The 24375-nt window shown below is 40.4% G+C and overlaps 1 protein-coding gene across 1 annotated transcript; it reads left to right on the plus strand.

Moving 5' to 3' along the window:
• The first annotated feature begins 111 nt into the window (after positions 1-111).
• On the plus strand, positions 112-21446 carry kl-3 (dynein heavy chain 8, axonemal kl-3). The gene is given in 67 exon segments (XM_066725828.1): positions 112-192; positions 279-389; positions 484-573; positions 645-719; positions 993-1215; positions 1306-1457; positions 1559-1757; positions 1838-1995; positions 2088-2264; positions 2334-2555; positions 2665-2766; positions 2878-3024; positions 3136-3410; positions 3515-3854; positions 3936-4162; positions 4236-4723; positions 4850-5009; positions 5099-5504; positions 5577-5760; positions 5868-6205; positions 6303-6466; positions 6535-6789; positions 6889-7129; positions 7227-7426; positions 7576-7747; positions 7848-7993; positions 8066-8204; positions 8297-8530; positions 8651-8859; positions 8928-9148; positions 9454-9739; positions 9851-9989; positions 10107-10327; positions 10450-10633; positions 10761-10901; positions 11020-11367; positions 11484-11693; positions 11755-11898; positions 11993-12197; positions 12281-12399; positions 12488-12824; positions 12925-13195; positions 13322-13522; positions 13732-13977; positions 14057-14375; positions 14523-14749; positions 14832-15054; positions 15163-15339; positions 15498-15665; positions 15734-15949; positions 16120-16257; positions 16348-16644; positions 16747-17055; positions 17140-17275; positions 17355-17506; positions 17655-17908; positions 18083-18511; positions 18643-18919; positions 19055-19250; positions 19340-19601; positions 19825-20064; positions 20137-20307; positions 20392-20533; positions 20612-20801; positions 20879-21000; positions 21083-21244; positions 21321-21446. Coding segments are annotated over 67 exon segments (14121 nt in total).
• Positions 21447-24375: the final 2929 nt, after the last annotated feature.

Here is a 24375-nt window from a genome sequence, read left to right on the forward strand (position 1 = left end):
ACAAAATATCGATATTCGCGATTTTCAGTTATACTTAAATACAATTTGAAATAAATATCGTGATAATAATTTAATTATAAAGAAATGTATTATATAAAATAATAAAGAAAAATGTTTACCGACGAGCTAGAGGAAGAAGAGGAAGATTCCTCAGAATTTGTAAATTTAAGAGCAAATTTTGACGAGTTTTTGGTAATTGGGTTAACTTTATTAGACTGGATCCAATAAAAATTGTACTATTCCTTAAGAGTGCTTTACATACTCATTATTTGAAATAGGAGGAAGAAGAGGCTGCACGATGGGTCAGTAAATACGAAGAATTTGAAGCTGCGGAGCGTTATTTAGGATCAAAAAGTAGCAATAAGCAAGATGTCGATGAAGATTTTATTGTACGTAAATGCTATTTCAATGGCGTTTATAATAGACCTTATTATATATATTGGTGAGATTGACCATAAAAACGAAGAAAATTTCGTGTAACAGAGCGATGACTTGGTAATAGAAAGTATCGAAGGAGACGAAGGCGAGGATGTCGATATAGGGGGGAAAGGTCGGAAGAAAGAAGGAAGCTTGGTAAAATAATTTTATCGACTGCTGGTGAAAAACATTGTGATCAAATATACACTCATTAGACTATTTTACAGGAAATGGGTGAATGGATAGACGGTACGGGACAAAGTGGCGAAGATGTGCATCAAGAAACGATAGAGGACCGTTTGGTGAGTTGTAGGCACTGAGAATCTCAAGTGTTACGCAAGAAAGGAACTCGAGGTATGCGATGATGCATTGTTGGGTTTTTGCGCGTATAAATGCGCGCGAGAGAAACCTGAAGAAATATTTAGCCGTTGCGATGGTGCAGATGGTGCAGATTAAGAAGGGCACCGATAAGGGTTTTTTTTTGTAACACATTCATGCACCTCGTATTCAGTACACGTGTTTGAATAGCATGTGCCAGGTCGATCGAATGAGACGAACATAACAAATGTTTTCAGGCAAGATATGAAAAATGGCGAAGCGCAAGGGAAGAACAACTGAGCGATCTACACACAAAGATACTCGAATCAGTTTCAATTATGCTAAATGTCGGCCCAGAGATTTTGCAAGAAGGAGTATTGGATAAAGAGGAGTATTTGCGAGTTTTTAACAGTATTTTTGCGAAAGGAGGTCGAAAGGCTATCAGAATCAATTTTCAAGCCATGGGGCCACCGCCCTTTGGTAATTCTTTAAAAACTGTTGTCACAATTTCTCTCGTCGTCCTAATATTATTGTATATCTATATATTCTCTTTGGTAACTTTGCTATTAGAATCCGGCAGATGGGTGAAAGAGTTTGAGAATAAGAAATGGATGATGCGCTGTTGCGTCAGTGATATGTCGGAAAAACTTTTCAACAATTGTGTAATCGTGTACCGATTGAAAACGGATCATCGTATAAAGGACGAAGAACAGCTGGAGAATGTAAAGGCCGAACATTTCACTTTACCGAGAATGTTTTATTACAAAGCTTACCAATTGTTCGCAACTTTTTTATTACAGCAAAGTGTATTTTTTTCACGTAGGAAATCTTTTATGCCTATTGCGACATTGATCTGATATCAAGATCGCTGATCGATGGCGCTGATGTTCGAATATCCGGTGTGCACGGACCTTTGACCGTCGATGACACGGAATGGGAGAGAATCTCGAAGCTGGAAGGAGCGCAGGCCATCATCGACAATATTGTCAATTATTTCCAAAGTTTTCACCAATTATTACGAAGTAAGAAAGAGTATGCTGATATTGTACAAACTTTGTCAACGTAACGTACATTAACAAGCCCGAAACTCATTGTTTCTCAGTTCAAAGGAAGGACTTGAAAGACATGGTAAGATTCGACATGGATTGGCGTTTGTACGAGGATCATTTCATATCAGGAGATATGCCGTTCGAGAAAGATCAACGTATCGTGATCGAGATAGAGAAGAGTGTAGAAATATGGAAACGATTAATTGAGAGGGTCGATCGTTATTTTCAAATTCGAGAATCGACACCTTTTACTTATACAATTCGTCGTACGGTGCTTCTTCAACGAGAATTTTCTAAATTTAGGCAATTGTGGAGAGTCAACGTTTGCGCAGGGAATCGGAAAGAGCCGGACCGATCGACGAGTTGGAATATTGGAGAAGATTGCTGGTGACATTCTTGTCGGTGGTTAAGCACATTGACTCTGATCACGTGAAACAGTTATTCAAATATCTGATCGAGTCGGAATCGAAATTGATGAAGGTGCAGTTTTCGAAGGAAATTTTGGCTCAACGATTTAGGATCGATGAATAATCTTGTGTCGATTTGTAGAAATGGAGGAAGGTGGATAATCACGTGAAGGCGGCTTATATATTGACGCAGGACAACGTGAAGTATCTTCACGCGTTGAAAAAGTTTTCTTATCCATTGTACAATATGAATCCAACCGAGATTGGCGTGTATTTGCCACCATTGCTCTACGCCATAAGAATGATAAATGCTACTTCCAGATTTTTCAACACGTCGAAAATGTTGACAGCTATTTTCGTCAAGGTAAACCCGCGAGATATTATTATGTATATGCTGCAATGTCAAAGGAGTGTGTTATAAATTTCTATAAGAGGGTCACAAACGAAGCGAAAATATCAATTTCAAATTTTAGATGACCAACCAAATGATTTTGGCCTGTAAGAACTATCTAACGGATAATAATACCGTAAGGATTTGGCAGGACGCAAAATCAACTGTGATTTCTAGAATCAAAGTAAAATTCATTTACCCAACGTCGATCGCCGTCCACTGGTCGACGAGATTATATATAATAAATATACTGATAATTCTGCAGATTTATATTTTTGGAATATTGTTGTTATAGGATTGCATCAAATTGTACGAGGAATACCGTCATTACTACAATGAAATGTGCAAAAGGAACAAGAGTAGTCTAGAGGAGAGACCATTTCAAATGTCTGAGGTATACGTATTCGGAAAGTTCGAAGCGTTCAATGAAAGATTGTTAAAAGTGAGTTTTGAAAGACAAAACGGACAAAAACCTAGAGAGGTGGAGGGAGAGGGAAAGAGAGAGCTTAGCTGTGGTCGTCTTCGACCCTATAATATTCTATTTCTTTTTCAGATAAAGGATGTTCTAGAAACAATGCTGAAATTTTCCATTTTGCAAAGCTCGACCTTAGAAGGGATAGATGTATTCGCCAAAAGACTGGATGCTTTATTTGATATCATATACAGTAGAACTTATGACCCATTCGATCATAGAAAAATGGAGTTCCAAATGGACTACGATGATTTTAAGGAACGAGTGGGAGAGATTAAACTCGAGCTCAAGCGTTTCTTTTCTAATCGCGTAGCCGAAGCAGTTAATATAGCCGATGCACTCAGGGTTATCATGAGGTTTAACGAATGTTTTATTATAATAACATTCTATAAGGAGCAATGATTATTTTTCCATTGATTGCTTCCGAAAAGTCCAATGAGACGAGATTTTCTTTTCACAGATTTCAAAAGCTGAAATTGAAGGATTTGGCGATCGATAGGAAACTTTTGGAATTAGTACCAATTTACCGGGCAGAGATTGAGAACGTTAGAAATAGATATAACGAAGATAGATCGGATCCACCAATACCACGAAATCTTCCCCCCATGACCGGTAGAATTTTGTGGATTCGACAATTATACGAACGCGTCGAATATCCAATGAAAACATTTAAATTGCGGAAACGAGTGATTACTCATGATCTTATGCAGAAATGTATTAAAATGTATAATGCCCTTATCAGCGTCTTTGTTCATTACGAGATTATTCACCATAAAGCATGGTGTGAGTCCGTCAATATTGTAAGCATCAAGTTTAACGCAAGGTCGTAGTTTTTTTTTCTGTTTATTAGCATTTACTGAGAGAATTTTTCAACAATTCAGGTCCGTCTAGCTTTAGCGTCACCTCTGATAATTCGCCATCCAGCAACGAATAAGTACGCGACGAATTTCGATCCTTACTTGATTCAAGTGATCCAGGAATCCGAGCATATGGTCAAATTGGGCTTGGAGCTTCCAGATTTGATAAAAATTGTTTCATTCTTTAAGGAGAAACTGTTCGTTACCTATGAAATTGTGTGCAGACTAATCCAGGAGAATAATGAGATAAGGTAGAGAGTACTGTCATCTTAGACTGTAGTTTCAAAGAAAAATATCGAAATATCAATACACTTCTCCCACCAGACGATCCTGTCCATTTTTGTTCTTGAATCTGATGCAATTCGTTTTGGTTGACCTTGAAATTGCATTTCGTCCTTGCTTATCCGTGGTTACTTGGTTCTCCCTGAAACTTCCCGAGACGTGCTCGTATATCAAGGATATTCTCATTGATCTGGAGATTTTCGTTAAACAGATAAAAGACATGAAAGAGGCACGGGTCGATGAAGTCTTTAATACTATTGGACAGACGATGTTATTGAAGCTCTCCAGTTACCCAAAGAAGCCCCAAGTGGTTCTTGAGGAGAACGTCATTTTTGGAGATTCGATTGCTGCAACTTTGGAGAATAAGTCTTTGGCTGCTGAGAAAACTGTCGCCAGTATCATTGATAAATTTATGAAACGTATTAGTGATCCAACCGTAGAGGACATGAAGTACAATTGGTTGGATGAGAAAAGAATTAACAAGCCAAACAGATCATTGACAAAGCTGCTCAAGGGCCCCGTGGAACCTGGTATAATAGTATACGAATAACCATTAGACTCGTAACATATTTTTCTTCAATTTATCCTGATACACACACATAACACGTAGATTTATATATTTCTAATGATATATTCGTAGTGCTTCTGTTTTCCAGGCTTCTTTCCCGTGCCTAAAACTACAAAGGTTGATATTACGAAGGCGCACGAGGAGTGTATGGAGGTATTCAATTATTTCCATCATAAGCTTGTAGCAGCTTTGGTGCAGTCTACAAAAATGTCTCTGGATTTTTTGAGGAAAAAAACTGATTCCACTAGGTTTTACTGGCAATTCAATTTCAAAAATGATATTTCTTTTGATAAATTGCACAAATAACTCCCCTTTATTTTCGCCTTCTCTCTTATAGAGGAATCGCATTAACGTATACAGATGAAAACGATTCACCCATTTACTATACTCATCTTATTATGCAAACACCGGACATTTTGTTGGATCCGTCAATCGAGGAATTACAATTTTACTTCAATAACATAGTGAAGAATTTGTTGGAAACGCATAAGAGCATAATACTCTGGGGACAAAGACATCCTCACTATAATCTAAATAGTATTAAGCACTGTTTCCTCTTTGAATAGTTTTATACACTGGAAAAACAAGGGAATATAATTTATCAAAAATTTCTTGCAGGCAGCAGTAGTAATTTGAAGAATTATTATGACAACGTCATGGAAAATAAGGAAATAATCCGAAATGCGTTAGGCTTGCAAGCAGCTATTCTTTTATTGAAGGACGACGTTGAGCTTTTAATCAATGTATAGAAATTTTCATAGGAATATTAAGCGACTGTCAGTTTCGTAAAAAAATATCTATTTGACTTTTAACAGAACTGCTCGACGAAGCATTCTCATACCTGGGACGAGGGACGAGATGACATAATCAAAGAATTCGTACATTCCGAGCCAATCGTCGAAGACATTAAACAGAAATTCATAGAATACAAAAAGTGGTACGATGAGATTTTATCAATTCCCGATCGCTACATCATCGGTCCTGTCGAAATACGAACAGGTATTACGACTCGAGGCAAAAAACAATTCCATAGACCTGCACCAGTTGCATTTCTATATACATACATATAAACCTATCCTTGTCCGTTGAAATTTATCCACGCGCAGAAAAATTAAAGTCTGACCTTCTGGAACACGCGGATGGTTGGAGATTGAAGCTGGGCGAAGAATTATCGATGAATTACAGAAACAAGCTAAAGGCCATCGTGGAATACATTCGCGAAAAGAATAAAGTCCTCGACATGTCGATCGTGAATTTGGAAGACGTGAGGATAGCAATGAAGTGCCTCGCAGAGATACGAAATGATTTTGTGGAGCATGATTTTGAGTTGCTTCTTATCGAGGAGACGTATCAGCAGCTGGAGGAGAATAGGATTGTTGTCCTAAAAGAGGAGCAAGCGATCGTGGCAACTATTCGTGGAATTTTTAACGATATGCTGGATAAGGTAACGATATAAGGACTCTGAGATGCTATCCCCGTAATAAGCGGGCGAAGCTTCTCGTATACTGATTTACAAGAAATTTCTCTATTAACGATTCCAGGCTAAGGATGTTCAAGCTATAATATGCGAGATGCAGGAGCCACTGAAGGAGCAACTAACCCGAGGAATAACCGAGTTGAAGAAGGACGTTCAAAAGTTTCATAATGATTTCGAAGTTGAAGGACCGATGGTCGAGGGGTTACCCGCTAGAGAAGCTAGCGCGAGGTCTTTTCCAAAATTCATTCTCCTTTGCCTCGCTTTCTTTCTTTCGCTTCTCGAATATCCATTTACAGGCTTACGATATTTCAATTTCGCTTCGGAGATCTCTGGGAAAAATATGAGACTTACAGTAGCGGTGAGATCTTGTTTGGTCTAGAGATGACGGAATATCCGGAGCTCCAACGTAGAAAAAGGGAGATATCTTTGTTGCAAAAGCTCTACAGTTTGTATTTACAAGTTATGAGCTCCATCGATGGCTACTATGACATTCCGTGGCAGCAAGTTGATACCGACATCATTATTGCCGAGCTTAATGACTTGCAGAATAAGTACGTCTTTTCTGAGAAGAATAAAAAAAAAAAAAAAAAAAAAAACAGAAAGAAAAGAACAGGTTTAATGCTTTAGCCGTCTTTCCCTATTTTGTCCAGGTGTCGTTTGATGCCACAGGGAATGAGAAGCTGGCCAGCTTTTATCGATCTAAAGAAAAGAGTGGATGATTTCAGCGAGACTTGTCCGTTGTTGGAGATGATGGCGAATAAAGCTATGAAGAAACGACACTGGGACGAATTATCCGCGGTCTGCAATTACGAGTTTGATGTAACTTCGGAGAATTTTACCTTGGGTGATGTCATGAAAGCTCCTTTATTGAAACACAAGGACGACGTCGAGGTATACCGTGACTTCTGCGTGCTACAAAAGAGTCTTCAGCTTATATTCTCTGAATCCTGTTAATCTGGTTTTTGAACAACAATTAATCACTCGACAGGACATATGTACCTGCGCAGTTAAAGAAAAAGATATCGAGTCAAAACTTCAGCAAATTATAGCAGACTGGTCTATCGTTAATTTGCAATTTGCCAACTTTAAGAAGAGGGGCGAACTGTTATTAAAGGGAGCTGAGTCTACCGAGATAATCGCTGCGCTCGAGGATAGCTTAATGATCGTTAGCTCGTTACTAGCCAATCGGTAAAACTCCTCAGGGACAATGAATTATACAGAAATAATATATTGCGCAAGCGGACTATATATATATATATATATATACAGAGCGCAATATAATGGAGATGTATATATATATATATATATAAATCACAAGGCAACTTGCTCCTCTTCAGCTACAACGTATTCTTCAAACAAGAAATCCTGATATGGCAGCGCAAGTTAACTAACACATCGGAAATACTGGCAAGATGGTTGACGGTTCAGAATTTGTGGATTTATCTGGAAGCGGTATTTATCGGTGGTGATATATCCAAGCAATTGCCAGCTGAAGCAAAACGCTTCAACGTAAGTGAATCGCAAGTTTGCTTATTATGGTTCGGCTCGACTTGGTTTCAATAATTTCTCGTTATAAATCGTGTGTGAAGTTATTCGATCGATCTTACAGGAAATCGATAAAACATGGGTCAGACTGATGACTGGTGCACGTGAGAAGACTAACGCGGTCGAAGCCTGCACGAGAAATGAATCCATGGGTCAGACTCTTGTTTATTTATTGGAGCAATTGGAGTCTTGTCAGAAATCGCTCAGTGGGTTGGTCGAGGAGATTTCATTAAACTGGGACTCGAATGATCCAACCCATTATCGATTTTCATTGAATTTTAGGTATCTGGAAACTAAACGTGCCGTATTTCCAAGATTTTGCTTCATCTCCGATCCGACTTTATTGGAAATACTTGGCCAGGCTTCGGATTGTCATACGATACAGAAATATCTCACCGGATTGTTCGATAATATGGAAAGGGTATGTACAAATGTTTCGGCTATTTTAACGATTCTTTCAGACAAGCAATGTCGGCCTGATATTTACACTGGTGTTTTATCGAATTGCTTTAGGTGGAATTCTCCCCTGAACGTTACGACAAAATAGTGGCTATGTATTCCAGAGAAAATGAAAAGGTCGTACTGGAAAATCCAGTCGAGTGTACCGGAGGTGTAGAGGTCTGGTTGAACGCTTTGTCAAACTCTCATTGTTTATCGGTAGGATGGGTCATATCGCAAGGAATGATTAAAATTTTCGCTAATCCGGACACTGATATCATCGAAGTTATCGATAACTCTATATTACAAGTAATAATAAAGAGAGGAGAAAATATATATATTGCTATCCTTTTATATTACTCGAGAGTCCCGTTATGTACTCTTTATTATGCTATGTATATATATATATATATGTATATACGCTTTCAGATGGGGTTAATAGCGATACAGATATTGTGGACCTACAATGCAGAAATGGCGATAAGATTTTCCATAAAACGGGATAAAAATATGATGAAAAAGACGAACCAGTGGTTCCTCGATTTATTAAACGGCCTAATTGACGTGACGGTCAAGGATCTGACGAAATACGCAAGAGCGAAATACGAGGCTTTAATTACAATTCACGTTCATCAGAGGTATAGCCAGCGTATATTTCAAGCAGCCACATTATAGCTGAATAATTAGTTTTTCCACAAACGCGCAGGGACATTTTTGACGAATTGTGTCGACTGAGGGTCCGCAGTATTTCCGACTTTGAATGGCTAAAACAGTGCAGGTTTTATTACAACGATGAAACCGAGGAGGTCCCTGTCAGGATAACGAACGTCGAATTTATTTATCAAAACGAATTTCTAGGATGTACGGATAGATTGGCCATCACTCCGTTAACAGACAGATGCTACATAACGCTGTCCCAGGCTGTTGGTGCGATACGCATAATTTCTATTAAAGCACTATACTATATGCGCATTATGGCTGCGTTCGGGAATTTACTGCCAGCAGCACTGCGAGCATCATTCTATCTGCGTTTACCGCTGCTAGTCGATTGACAAGGATAAAATGACGCTGCTGCGGTACACACTGGCAGTAAATTACCAAACGTAGCCTATATTAACGCACACGTATCACTCTGTCAATTATTTCGTGATATTCAGTGGAGAAGAATCTGGGTGTTTTTAATCGAATATAGAAAGGATTCGTTTTTTCATGTTTTTTATTTTGTTTTACAGGAATGAATTTTGGTGGTGCACCAGCCGGGCCTGCGGGTACTGGTAAAACGGAAACCACGAAAGATATGGGCAAAGCCCTTGGCAAATATGTTGTAGTTTTTAATTGTTCTGATCAAATGGATTTTCGAGGTTTGGGAAGGATTTTCAAAGGTCTGGCGATGGCCGGTGTATGGGGTTGCTTTGATGAATTTAATCGAATCGAACTGCCAGTACTGTCTGTCGCTGCTCAACAAATTGCCATTGTGCTTAATGCCAGAAAAGCGAGAAAGACGTCGTTTCTCTTTAGGTGTGTCAATTACGAGTTTCCTCCCCCCCCCCCCCCCCCTCACGATCAACCTCCTCCCCGTGACTTTTTCAACGACTAACGCTTCTCTCTCTTTTTATCTTTCGTGCACAGCGATAACGAGTATTATAGCTTAAATTATGAATTTGGCATCTTTATCACGATGAACCCTGGTTACGCTGGTCGTCAGGAGCTTCCGGAAAATTTGAAAATTCAATTTAGAAGCGTCGCTATGATGGTCCCTGACAGACAGGTATTAGCCAAGCCAAGAGATATTTTTTTTAGGGTCCTTCCCAATTGCATGCAGTATTGCGCAGAGAGAGGAAAAATTGTGTAGTAACAATATCCTAAAAAAAAGTGAATATTTCAGATCATCATAAGGGTTAAACTGGCTGCTTGCGGTTTCCGGGAAAATATGGTACTATCAAAAAAATTCTTTACCTTGTACAAATTATGCGAAGAGCAGCTCAGCAAGCAAGTGCATTATGATTTTGGCTTGAGAAATATTTTGTCCTGTTTGCGAACACTTGGAGCGCAAAAAAGAGCACGTCCAGGAGAATCTGAGGAGACCACTCTCATGAGAGTATTGAGGTAAGGGCATTTCTATTATAATTTTACCCGTGCCATAAATGCATTTTTTTTTTATCATTTATACATAGTACGAATGGCTGAGTAAACCTCGCAAATCCCTTCAACGTTGGATCTTTTTTCAGAGACATGAATTTATCAAAGCTGGTCGACGAAGACGAGCCATTGTTTTTGTCCTTGATCGAAGATATGTTCCCTGGAGTAAAACTGGTCACTCAAACCTACAAAGATCTGCAGAAGGCTTTGGTTATCGCAACGGAACAATTGGGAGTAAAGAATCATGCCGAGTGGAACTTGAAGACTGTTCAGGTTAATGTTACATTGGAAAAATGGTTGTGGGATGCGAGCAACACACACACACACACACACACACATATATTTAGATAAATTGATAAATTAATGGGAGCAAAGTAGTTAAAGCCATTGGAACTTTCAGCTTTATGAGACATCCCTGGTGCGCCATGGTTTGATGGTTCTTGGTCCAACGGGATCGGGAAAAACAAGATGCATGTGGGCACTAATGAGGGCATTGACCGAAATGGGATTGCCGCACAAGGAGATTAGGATGAATCCAAAAGTTGGCATTGCATTACTTGCTAGTTGCAGCAACTATATCTCTCGGCTGCAAATTCTGCAATTGCGAGATAGGGAAGAGGGTGGATTGGACGATTAAATGGTTTTCAAATGATTCTTAGGCCATCACGGCTGCACAGATGTTCGGACGCCTGGATGTGGCGACGAACGATTGGACGGATGGAATCTTCTCGACCCTATGGAGAAGAGCCACCCTCATGAAAAAGAGCGATTTCATTTGGCTTGTTCTCGATGGACCCGTCGACGCTGTCTGGATTGAAAACTTGAATTCTGTTTTGGATGACAACAAAACACTGACATTGGCCAATGGTGATAGAATTGTCATGGCTCCCAATAGCAAATTGGTGTTCGAGCCTGACAATATTGATAACGCATCACCCGCTACCGTATCGAGAATGGGCATGGTCTTTTTCAGCGCATCTGTGCTAAAATGGTCGCCAGTTTTGGAAGTATTGACTCGCGCGTCGCGTCACGACGCGAAACAACTATATTTTTCTCTCATTCCATTCATGGAAGCTTTTTTTTCCAGTTTCCCAGCTAATCCGATATTATCGAAACTTTTCAGGCTTGGCTGAAAACGCGATCTTCCCTCGAGGCTGAGGTACTGCGAGAACTGTTTAGGCAGATTTATCAGGATGCAACGATCTACGTTCTCACGCAACTTACGTCCAAAATTACGCTTACCGAAGCGCATTACATACATCAGACGATTGATTTGCTGATAGGATTGATCAAGCTGGGATATAGCGACGGTGAGAGGAGCACCTACCACGTCGTCCATTACCTTCGGCATATACGAAATTTTCGCGTAAAACGAATTGTTATGGTTGACAGAGGCCAGTCCTGCAAACTGTTTGGAAAAACAATTTCTCTTCTCTCTTATGTGGAGCTTGGGTGCGACTCTCGAAACCGATGGGAGAAAATCTTTGGAAATATTTTTCACGAGCCACACATCCAATTTTAATTGGCCCAAATGTGCAGTTCGTATTTCATCAGTCGACGATACTAGTATACTACATACGATACCATACGATTCATTAATAAATATTAATGAGAGCGCTTGTTTCACGCTAGGCTAATGAAACAATTTTCGAATACTTCGTTGATTCGAACGGACAGTGGAAACATTGGACCAGCAGGGTTGCAGATTTTCAATACCCGAGCGATGAAAACTCAACTTTGGAATTTTATTCAATTTTAGTCCCAAACGTCGATAATACCAGAACGTTATTCTTGATGGATCTAATTGCCAAGCAGGAGAAAGCTGTACTTTTAATTGGTAAGCGAGATCTTTAACAGATTAACACAATTTATCTCTATTCGCTGATACAATTAGATATTATTCAATGATATGATAAATAGGGGAGCAAGGTTCAGCGAAAACTGTCATGATAAAAAGTTACATGGAGAAGTATGATCCTGATCTCCATTTAAAAAAATCCTTCAATTTTTCATCAGCATCCACCCCTAACATGGTCCAGGTAAATAGCTTACGATTATAGTATATAGCATATCCATACTTTTCTTCATGGCGTTGCCAACGATGAAATGATTTTGTCTCTCGTACAGAGGGTACTGGAAAGTTACGTGGAAAAGAGAGTAGGAATGACGTTTGGTCCAGTGGGAGGGAAAAAAATGACGGTTTTCATCGATGACATTAATATGCCAGTGATCAATGAATGGGGGGACCAGGTGACGAACGAATTGACACGTCAGTTAATGGAATACGGTGGATTCTATTCGTTGGAGAAGCCTGGCGATTTTTGCACTATTCTAGATGTCACATTGATCGCTGCTATGATTCATCCTGGCGGAGGAAGAAACGACATACCCCCCAGATTGAAGAGACAATTTAACATATTCAATTGCACTCTGCCATCCGAGCAATCAATGGACACGATTTTTGGTGAATAACTATAAAGCTTCATTCACACACCCTTATTATCGACATTTACCGCGTACGAAAACTGCGCTACGAATAAATCGATCGATCGGTGCGATTGCAGGAAAGATCGCCGAAGGATATTTTTCTTACAGCAGATTTAACGAGGAGATCGTTAATTTTATATGGAATTTAATACCTTTGACCAGAGTTTTGTGGCAAGAGATTAAGATTAAAATGTTACCGACTCCAGCCAAATTTCATTACGTGTTTAATCTGCGGGATTTGTCGAGAATATGGGAAGGAATGTTGCGAATTAAGGGAACCGAGTGCACCAGCATCTCGACTTTATTGAAATTATGGGCTCACGAGTGCACTCGTGTAATAGCCGATAGGTATATATAACCTTATTTAGCTTAACTTCCCCTCCTCCTTTCTCGTTATATTACCTTTTTGCGGTGATTAAGAAACGAAGAGTTCAAGGAGTCGAAGAAACAGAGACAATGACTTTTCATTCGTAGGTTCATAAACAGCGATGATACACAATGGTTCCGAGACGCAATGATACGTAAGGCTGAGAGGATGCTGGGTGAGAACTTTGTCCACTTCTCAAAAGACGAGGCATATTTCGTCAACTTTTTACGAGAACCTCCGGAGCCAACCGGTGACGAACCAGAGGACTTTGTCCTCGAAGCTCCGAAGGTTTACGAAGAAATTCCAAAGTTTGTATTATAACTTATACCTATATCTATATCTATATATATATACCTATTCGACGCTCATCCTACCAATCTAAAGAGTCGTCATGATTTTCTCGCAATCGTAATAATTCTACCATTGAATGAAAGTAGTATAGTTGGATAATTAAATCTATATAATCACCTTTGTCATCATCTCTATTTGCAGTAATATTTTATATCGTCAATTGCAGCTACGAAGCGGTAATAAAAAAAGTCCGATCAACAATGGAACAATTTAACGAATACATCCGTGGTATGAGTCTGGATCTGGTATTCTTCCACGATGCGCTTGTGCATTTAATGCGAATCTCGAGAATTCTTGGTGTTCCACGAGGCAATGCTATGCTGGTGGGAGTTGGCGGATCTGGCAAGCAAAGTTTGACCCGATTAGCATCCTTTCTGGCTGGTTTTACATTCTTCCAGATCGTCTTGACGAGGTCACGTGTATATATATATAATTAAGGAATTCTGAATATAGTCGGGAAATAATATAGGAAACTTTGAAATTTTCTACAGGAGTTACAACGTGAATAATTTAATGGATGACTTACGTAAATTATATCGCGAGTCTGGAACGGAGAGTAAAGGTCTCACCTTCATATTCACCGACAACGAAATAATGGACGAAGCCTTTCTGGAATACATCAATAACGTTTTAAGCGTCGGTGAAGTTGCGAATCTATTCGCGAAAGACGAGCTCGATGAGATTTTGACAAATATCGGAGCCATCATGAGGAAGGAAGATCCGAAACGACCGATGACTCAGGATAGTTTATACGAGTATTTCATATCTCGAGCGAGGAACAATTTACACCTGGCTTTGTGCTTTTCTCCGGTAAATCATTTTCTCCCTCCATTGATTATCGTCTTGATGCATCTTATACAGGGTGAAAGAATCAACGCAGCAGCCACCGAATTACGCAAATTTCACAATTATACGAACGCGAATTCTCCGTTAAGAACACGATGTGTCTTTGCGCAGGTGGGGGAGGCCTTCCGGTCGCGCTCCCTAAGATTCCCCGGTTTGATTTCCGGTTGCACGATCGATTGGTTCTTCAGGTGGCCGAAGGATGCTCTCTTTGCTGTCAGCGAGCATTCCCTCAATAATTTCAAAGTCATCTGTACACCCCAATCGAAGAAACAACTGATTCAAGTAATGGCTGAGTGTCAGGATAGCGTTAGCGACGTCTGTACAGAGTATTACAACAGGTCGATGAAATAACTTATAGGAAAAATATACAACTATATATGTATAGCTAGCTGTACCGATGCTAACAATTGACTCTTGCAGATTTCGACGACAAGTCTACGTTACTCCCAAATCTTTCTTAACCTTCCTCGATGCCTACAAAGCGCTCTATCAGCAACATTTGGACAGAATTAATACTCTCGCTTTTCGCATGAATAGTGGTTTGAGCAAATTGGTCGACGCGGCTACCCAAGTCGATGAGCTGCGGAAGGTGTTAAAAGTCAATTTGGAGGAAATAGCTTCTAAAAATGTGCAAGTGGAAGCTGTACGTTGTCTAACTTTACTGCCTTATCCTCTTTATTTCCAAAATAGAATAATTCTCTTGTTGATATTATGGCTAAGAGGTTGTTGTTTGATTCTCAAAAATACCCAGATCGTTGCGGTGGTTAACGAGAAGAAGAGGGAAGCTACGGTGGTGAAAATGCAAGTCCAAAAGTCTAAAGACGAAGCCGAGAAAATCTTGAAAGTGATTTCCAAGGAAAAGGCAATAGCTGAACGTAAGCTGGAAGCTGCAGCACCCGCATTGGAGGCCGCCGAAGCGGCTCTAATGGTAAATTTATCCCAGTCAACGACCTTGTATATACATGTACACCATTCTCTAATTTATAACGAGACTGCAAATTTGACAATGCTCCCTGGAAAAAGTATATAGTGCAGAATCATGCTGGGTGTAGCGCATATATTTTTTATGATTTTTATTATTTTCAGACCATAAAAGCGACCGATATAGCAACAGTACGTAAATTGGGCAAACCTCCATACTTGATTACTTTGATCATGGATTGCGTGCTGATCTTATTTGGCAAGAAATTAGACTTGGTCAAGCCGGACTGGGAGAAAGATTTCATTGTTCCATCTTGGCCCGAAGCTTTAAAGGTCAATAGTGATGATGATGATGATGATGATAAGAACATTTACCAATACTCTCCGTTGAAACATTTTAGGTTCTCGCAGATACCAGATTTCTCTACAACCTTCAGAACTTTCCTAAAGACAGAATCAATGCAGAGACGGTCGAATTAATGATACCTTACTTGAATTATCCACAATACAATTACGACGCAGCAAAACAGGCTTGCGGAAACGTTGCTGGTCTCATTCAGTGGACCATTTCCATGGTTACTTTCTATGGGATAAACAAAGACGTATTGCCTTTGAAGGTATTTCAATTCTGTTGATACATATATAGCCATGGGGTAGCTGCGTTACCCACCACAGCTCAACATCTATACCCTAAAAGTATAGATTCCGAGTGTAAAATGAAAGGTTTACGATTTTACACTGGAAATATATATATATATATATATATATTTCTTGATATGCTTGACAGATGAACTTGGTACTGCAAGAGGCAAAATTCGATCGAGCCAATTCTAACTTGCAAATGGCCGAAGCTACTTTGAGAGAGAAGGATGAGGATTTGAGGGCGGTGCAGAGGGAGTTCGATGCTGTCATGCAAGAACGTCAAGTATGTGGTTTTCGATTGGTCCAATCGTTTCGTAATTCGTAAAAAGTTGCTATCATCGACCAAATCGATGACTGACTTTTTATTTATTAGGTAATCGTTGATCTGGCAGAAGTTTGTCGTTCGAAAACAGACATAGCAACTGCAATGATCGATGGGCTTGCGGGAGAAAGGGTGCGTTGGACGGATCAATTGGCTTCCTTCAAGTCGGAGACCGATAGATTGATCGGTGACGCGGTTATTTTGACTGGCTTTTTATCCTATACTGGCCCTTTCAACCAAGAATTCCGAAATATCTTGCAAAGAAGATGGTACGATCTTACCCAGGAGAAGAAGATTCCCATTTCAATGACGGTCAACGTTGTCGATTCTCTCACGGACTCAGCTACCGTATACCATACTGATAATCCTTATGAATTTTTATACCATATTTCTGCCTTCCTCCTGCGTTGGCACAATTTCAAGACTAATCCTTTGACTTTTCTCCGGCAGATTGGCGAATGGAATCTTCAAGGCCTACCGAGCGATGAGCTCTCCATTCAAAATGGAATAATAGTTACGAAAGCTGCTAGATATCCATTGCTGATCGATCCACAATTGCAAGGGAAGAAGTGGATTAGAAATAAGGAAGGTGCAGAGTTACAACCAACGCATCCCTCTAGCAAATATTTCAGGAATTATTTGGAAGACTGTGTGCAACTCGGTCGTCCCTTGCTCATAGAGGATATCGAGGAAACCATGGATCCAATATTGAATAATTTGTTGGAGAAGAATTTTATAAAAATCGGCTCATCTATAAAGGTGAGTGTTCGCATTCCTTAATGATTACTTATTGCGTTGCCAATTAAAGTGATCGAGTTTGTCTGCGAATGATGGGACACTTAGGTAAAACTGGGTGATAAAGAGGTCGATTACAACAGTGATTTTCGACTTTACATTACCACGAAACTGGCAAATCCCTCGTACAGTCCAGAGATCTTTGCTCGAACCTCCATCATCGATTTTACAGTGACGATGAAAGGTGAAGGAAAGCTTCGTCATTGCACGTTTAGTCATTCCTTTTTATTCTTCCCATAAATCAATCAATGATTTTTCCTTAGGATTGGAGGATCAGCTTTTGGGAAGAGTGATTTTAACGGAAAAAACAGAGTTGGAAACTGAAAGGACGCAATTGATTACCGATGTAACAACCAATAAGCGAAAAATTCAGGAGCTGGAAGCCAATCTTTTGCATAGATTGACAACAGTCCAGGTATCTTCGTAATTTTCTTTTTATTCGTCCAACTTGCGTTATCCTCCGTTGCGTTTCGTTGCTTTTGCAACTGTTTTCATCTGGATGAGAACTTTTAAGAAGAATGTTCGAAAAGACGATAGAAAAATCTTGTCGATACTTTATTAAGGGTCCGCTGATCGAAGACGTAGAACTTATGAACGTTTTAAATACAACGAAGAATACTGCTGCGGAAGTGAGTGAAAAATTAATCGTGGCAAAGGAGACGGAAGTGAAGCTTAATGTAGCCCGAGAAGAATTCCGTCCGGTTGCCACTCGAGGAAGTGTTTTATATTTCCTCATATGCGATATGGCCAATGTGAATTGCATGTATCAAACCTCGCTGGCTCAGTTTCTGGAACGATTTGATATTTCCATAGAAAGGTACAGAATCTCTTATACGTATTCACTTTTTACTATAAATTTATTCCATTCTCTCGACTCTACCTACACTCACGCGTATAGGCACACTGTACTCTTCAACTTATTGTTTAAATATAGAAAACGCATGGAAGAACAATTAATTCTATCAATTTTCACTTTTGAACTTTACGCAAGGTCCGAGAAATCCCCGGTTAATCAGAGAAGAATAAATTTCATTATCGAGTATTTGACTTTCGAGATATGCAAATACAAAGCGAGGGGCCTTTACGAGATGCACAAATTCATGTTTGTCCTATTAATGGCATTGAAGATCGAGCTGCAAAGCGGAAGCGTCACTCACGAAGAGTTTCAGTATTTGATAAAAGGAGGAGCAGCGTTGGACCTTAGTACGGTCTCGCCGAAGCCTTGTAAATGGATCACGGATGTGAATTGGCTGAATCTGATTGCGCTTTCTTCCTTGAGGCAGTTTCAATACATAACCGAACAAGTTGTAACGAATGAAAGGTATTGGAAAGTTTGGTACGATAAGGAAGCGCCCGAGGAAGAGTCAATACCCGATGGCTACAATAACTTGGACACGTTTCGACGTCTACTTTTAATAAGGTGATCAATTTCCCCACGCGAGCACTATAGAACCGCGCTATTTATACTACGCATTGCACATATACAAGGGTATAGGAAGAAAAAAGAACGAGTATGGTTAATGAAAAAATTGCGTTAAAAAAATGTTTCAGAGCGTGGTGCATCGACAGGGCACTCTCTCAATCGAGAAAATATATCGCACAATCGTTAGGGACCAGGTTCGCCGAACCGATCATCACATTGTTGGACGTGGTACATGGCGAGTCAGTAGCCAATACTCCCATGATTTGTTTCTTGAGCATGGGCTCGGATCCCACGCCGAGCATCGAGCGATTGGCCAAAAAGATGGAAGTGATCTGTAGGTCCATCTCGATGGGACAGGGACAGGAAATTCACGCCAGGAGATTGATGGAAGACGCGCGTGTCAAGGTATATGCGATGCGAACTGTTGCGGATGGGTGTTGGGGGGGGGGGGTGGACTAGGGAAGGGATTGCGCGATCGTTCGATAAAGAGAAAAAGAAGGGGGAGGGGGAGTGACTAAAAAAAAGAACTTTATGTTCCAGGGATATTGGGTGCTTTGTCAAAATTGCCATTTAGGACTGGAGTACATGGTGGAACTGGTCAAGTTTTTGACCGATATCGATTCGACCGGTCCGCTTCATGCAAATTTTCGAGTTTGGATAACTACGGAGCCTCACAAAGATTTCCCTATATCTCTCCTGCAAATGTCAATAAAGTACACGTTCGAACCACCGCAAGGTAAATCTCGCAAAGGGACGTTCTTGTTAAATGGAACGTTTACCCTGGGTCCAGTCTTCGGTGTAAATGTGATTATTGCTTTTCCCCAGGAATCAGGGCTGGTTTACTTGCCACTTACAGCGCAATGGGACAAGAGTCTTTGGATCAATGCGACGTGATACAATTTATTCCTTTGGTTTTTACCGTATCGTTTCTTCATACCGTTGTGCAGGAGCGTCGAAAATTCGGACCACTCGGCTGGAATATTCCATACGAGTTTAATTCTGCCGATTGGTTGGCCTCCTGCATGTTCATGAATAACCACTTGAGTGATTTTGATCCTAAGCGAGGAATAAGCTGGAGCACCGTTAGGTTCTCATTTCCTTTCCTTTTGTTTTATTCCTGAATAATCTAGCCTCTCTCTCTCTCTCTCTCTCGCTCTTATTATCATTATTACTTATTTCCACATTTTAATACATGCTTTTTCCTTATAGTATACTATATATAATTGTTGTTATCGCGTTATTCTTTCATTCTTTCGATTGGACGCAGTGTCCCAAGAGAGTAATATGTAAAGTGAAATATCTGATTCCAGATATATGATAGGCGAAGTCCAATATGGCGGACGTGTCACGGATGATTACGATAAAAGGCTGTTAAATACTTTTGCCAAGGTTTGGTTCACCGAAGATATGTTTGCGGAAGGATTCTCCTTTTACAAAGGATATCCGTTGCTTATTTACAAGCAAGTCAGCGACTACTTGCCTGCGATCGACGCTTTGCCCAGTATAGATCCTCCTCAGGCTTATGGACTGCATCCTAATGCCAACATCGCGTATGTTATAGGACACTTGGGAGCAGCGAATGAAAATCAATAATATAATTCTATTAATATACATTTTTCTAGATACATGAGCAACGCGACACAATTGGTATTGGATACGATAATTTCCGTGCAGCCAAAGGACACATCGAGCGAGGGTGGTGGTGTGTCAAGAGAGGATAAAGTTGCGTCTCTTGTCGAAGAGATGCTGCGAAAATTACCAGCTGACTATGAACCGTTTCAAGTGAAAGAAAGGTACCAGCAGTTTTTCTCGCAATTTCTTCTCTCCTCGCTAATGAATATTTATCGTAATTATCGTTATACGTGGGTCATTCGCAGGTTACGAGCCATGGGGATTACAGCCCCGATGAACATTTTCTTGAAGCAGGAAATTGATAGAATTCAAATTGTTATCGAGTCGATCAGAATTACGATGAAGGATCTCCTGCTCGGCATCGAAGGTGTTATAATTATGAACGAGGTAAGTTCTGCTTATTCTTCTTATCTTCGGTAATTTCAAGGTCGTTTCATTGGACCCACATCTCATTAATTTTTTTAGCAACTACGAGACGCTTTCGACAATATTTATGACGCAAGAATTCCACAACCATGGAAAGCACAATCCTGGGAATCTTCCTCGCTTGGTTTCTGGTTCACCGAGTTATTAGAAAGAAATCGACAGTTTTATACTTGGCTAAATTCTGGAAGACCCGTGAAATTCTGGCTCACTGGATTTTTCAATCCGCAAGGTGCGCATTCATTAGCTTTGCATGATTGAATTCAATTACTTTGAATTACTTTGCGCATAAGAGTTTTTTCCCTCAAGGCTTTTTGACGGCGATGAAGCAAGAAATGGCGAGATCCAGAAAAGGATGGGCATTGGATAACGTGACGCTAAAAAATACAGTTACAAAAGCTGCTGGGGAAGACGTTAAAAAACCACCTGCGGTGAGTAGCTCTATAAATTGCATTATATCCGATAATATAATATCACAGCAACGTCAAAGAGCTCGATCTCATTGTTCTTTAGGAAGGAGCTTTCATTTACGGACTGTTGTTGGAAGGAGCTGGCTGGGACAAACGCAACAGTAGACTTCGCGAATCTTCCAGAAAAGTCTTATTCGTCTTAATGCCAGTAATTCATGTGTTTGCTCAGTACAATGTTCCAGAAGAGGACCCTAAATTATATCAGGTAAAAATTGCCTTAAATTCGTAGAGGAGGGGCATGCCCGACAGAATTTCTAAACACGATCAATTTGCAATTGCAGTGTCCCTTGTACAAGAAGCCAAGAAGAACTTATCTGATGTTTATCACACCCCTTGCGCTCGCAACGATCAAATCACCAGATTTTTGGATTCTACGGGGTGTTGCATTGTTGTGTGACAATAAATAGCGATTCTCCTCGCTTTTCATCAAAGAGTACAACCTCGAGCTTAACTTCCTGTGTATTTTACTAAATATCGAAGGAAAAATACAGCAGTGACCCTCCGAGCTATCAAAGTTTTCGCCTGATCGAGGAAAAACTGTGCGCGAAATAATGAAAGAAAGTATACGTTTCGTAATGAAACAAGGAATGAAAATTGAGTGAATTTGTTTAGAAGGTATAGATTTCGTAGGTATTGCAGTGTTATTCGGTGGATATATATCTCTCGCTCCCGACAGCATTCACCCTCGCACCTCGGTTAATAGCAGGCAATTTCGTGTTCCCTCGGCTAACCCGTGTAATTGACCCAATGCGTGTTAATCAGGGAGCGCCTCATTTGCTACGGGGAATAGTTCAAATTGCTTTTGTTACCTGCTGCTCAATATCTCCGTGGATTAATTTGCTCGATATCGATTTACAATAGTCGATTTACAACAGTGGACAATAGAAGAGTTGTAAAAAGAATCAGGTAGGAAAATCTTTGCGATAACGAAGAAGCTAAATAATGTATATATATATATATATATATATATATATATATAGAGAGAGAGAGAGAGAGAGAGAGAGTAACTAAGAGTAATTCGTCCATTCAGTATTTTAGGCCGATTATTCAAGATATTTTGAGAGAATTTTATTTATATAACCCGAATTTTGCAGTGTTGTAGGTTTTGTCTGACTCACCCGTAGTCCCGCATGTACGTCTATATCTATACACTTGTCATGAATGCCCAAAACGAATTCCGTTTTTTAGCCGAATATTTCTTGGTTCGCTTAACGGAGGGAGGTTCAATTGAAATATGAATTTATTCCACGAGTGCGGTTCCTTATAATTCATTTCAGGTTGACTGACTGACAGGAGAGAAATAATTTTCATTCCCCCCCCTCCCCCCCCCCCCCTTAGTCAAGACCAATAAGAGTATCACGAAGGACGACAGGGGGATGATTTGGTTAATCGACAAAATTCTTTTTATTCCCTCTCTTCACACATTTTGTTCTTTTTTCTTTTCTCTTTACCCCCCGGAACGGTGCCATCTTCGAGTTTACTAGGAAAATTTATGAAAGATTTATGCGAGGATTTGTCGTGCGTTGTGCAAAGAGGAATAAGGAAAGCTTGCGCGCGACCTATTCAGACGTCACGCTATTTGCACACTGTTGTTGGGGGACCTCGGTGAGTGTGTGCTTCCTTTCCTTTTGATTGTACGCCAAATCTTATCTGCAAGATTTTTGTCCCGTTCGTGTACCGCCGTGGCGCTCGCACCATCGCCAAGTCTCCGAGGGAATAAAGGGATGGTTATATAGGGGCGAAGGGGATGAAGCATAAATCTCGGTCGCGCAACTCTTGCCGACTCTCTCTCTCTCTCTCTCGGCAGCACTGCGAGACTCTTACCACTGTTACGTCTTACGTATGCAGGACGATGCTGCGTAACCAGCTAACCAGCAGCGTCGTCTCAGCAGCATAAACCGACGCGACGCCCTGCGCCGCGCCGTCGAGCTACGAGCCAAGTGAGCCAACAACCCTCGGTCCAATCTTTTCCCCGAATCTTCTCTCTATATAAATATGCCCCGATGCACACGAGCAATAATAAAAACCTCACGATTTTCCCTCCTATTTTCCAAAATAAAAATAATCATTTATCTACATAGAGGCCAAAGTAAGAGAAAAAAATCGTCCTACAGGCAAATCGTGACAGGTTTGTTCGCGAGATTCTTCCGGTGATTGTGTGCATGTATATCAAGGGAAACGCGAAACCTGCGTTTCTCTAACTCTGCGCTGCATTCTATATATGCACGCTTGGGACAATAATCGCACCCCGTAGGCGGCCAACAACACTCGTTGCATCACAATGACTACGCTCTTTCTTTTCTCTCTTTTTTCGTCTGCGCATCCACAAGACATTTTCACTCCGCTTGTATTTTGTCTTTATTTTTTAACACTCCCTCGCGAGCTGATAAAGAAAATATCTCATCCCTCCAGTGTTATAAATATTGCTATATTATTATACCGTGTGCAAAAAAGAAACTTTAAACCTATTTGCAAAACAGTGGTCCATCATACGAGCAATGGTCTGGGTTAATTATGAAACTCAGCTTTGCTAAAACAAATTGGTATACGTTTGATGAATTGTAATAAGCGTGGTGTGTGAATTCAGTTTAACCCATTCTTGTTAATTTTTGTTTAGCAATAATAGAGGTACTTTCGTCGGATTTGTGCAATGTAAAACAAACACTGCAGTTGCATTAAATACCTAGGTATAAGTTAACGAGAGGGAAGATTTAAGCGATGGTAGAGAAGCATATTGGTGTGAGACGTCACCGACGATGCTGAGAATGTTCTTTGATCGTTGTGGGTCTCGTCTATCGTGGTAACGATACTAACAGTCCGCGCTAACTAATCTGATTAGAATCCGATCTGCAGAAGCGGACAACGAAAACGTCTAGCGTAACATCCATCCACAACAGGTGGCCAATTAATTTACAAGCACGCGTGCGCTCTCCCGCTCACCTATACTATATATACCCACCCCCCTCCCCCTCCATTCGCACACAAACACACGCGCTTTGCGTGACATCGATTGATATCCCTAGCGTCGAGTCACATCCCTTTAGCCCCACTCCTCGGCCTCTCTCTCTCTCTCTCTCTCTCTCTCTCTCTCTCTCGATGTATTACATCACTGGCCCCGTCACGCAGACACACACACGCACACACACACACACATTTACCACTGGCATCTCAATATAAATGAAATTTTAAGTCCCATGCACCATTTTATCGATCGACGATTCAATCGCTCGAGCGATATGTACTTTGAAATTACCGCCATTAGTAATCGAAACTGTCGTTAATCAAAGTTCTGGAATGACGTAATCGGTTTTCCTATATACCGCAGCCTGACGGATC

This window comes from Prorops nasuta, unplaced genomic scaffold (genome assembly GCF_024137725.1).
Source record: "Prorops nasuta isolate Cenicafe-Biocafe unplaced genomic scaffold, Cenicafe_Pnas_1.2 PNAS00004, whole genome shotgun sequence".
Lineage (NCBI taxonomy): Eukaryota > Metazoa > Arthropoda > Insecta > Hymenoptera > Bethylidae > Prorops > Prorops nasuta.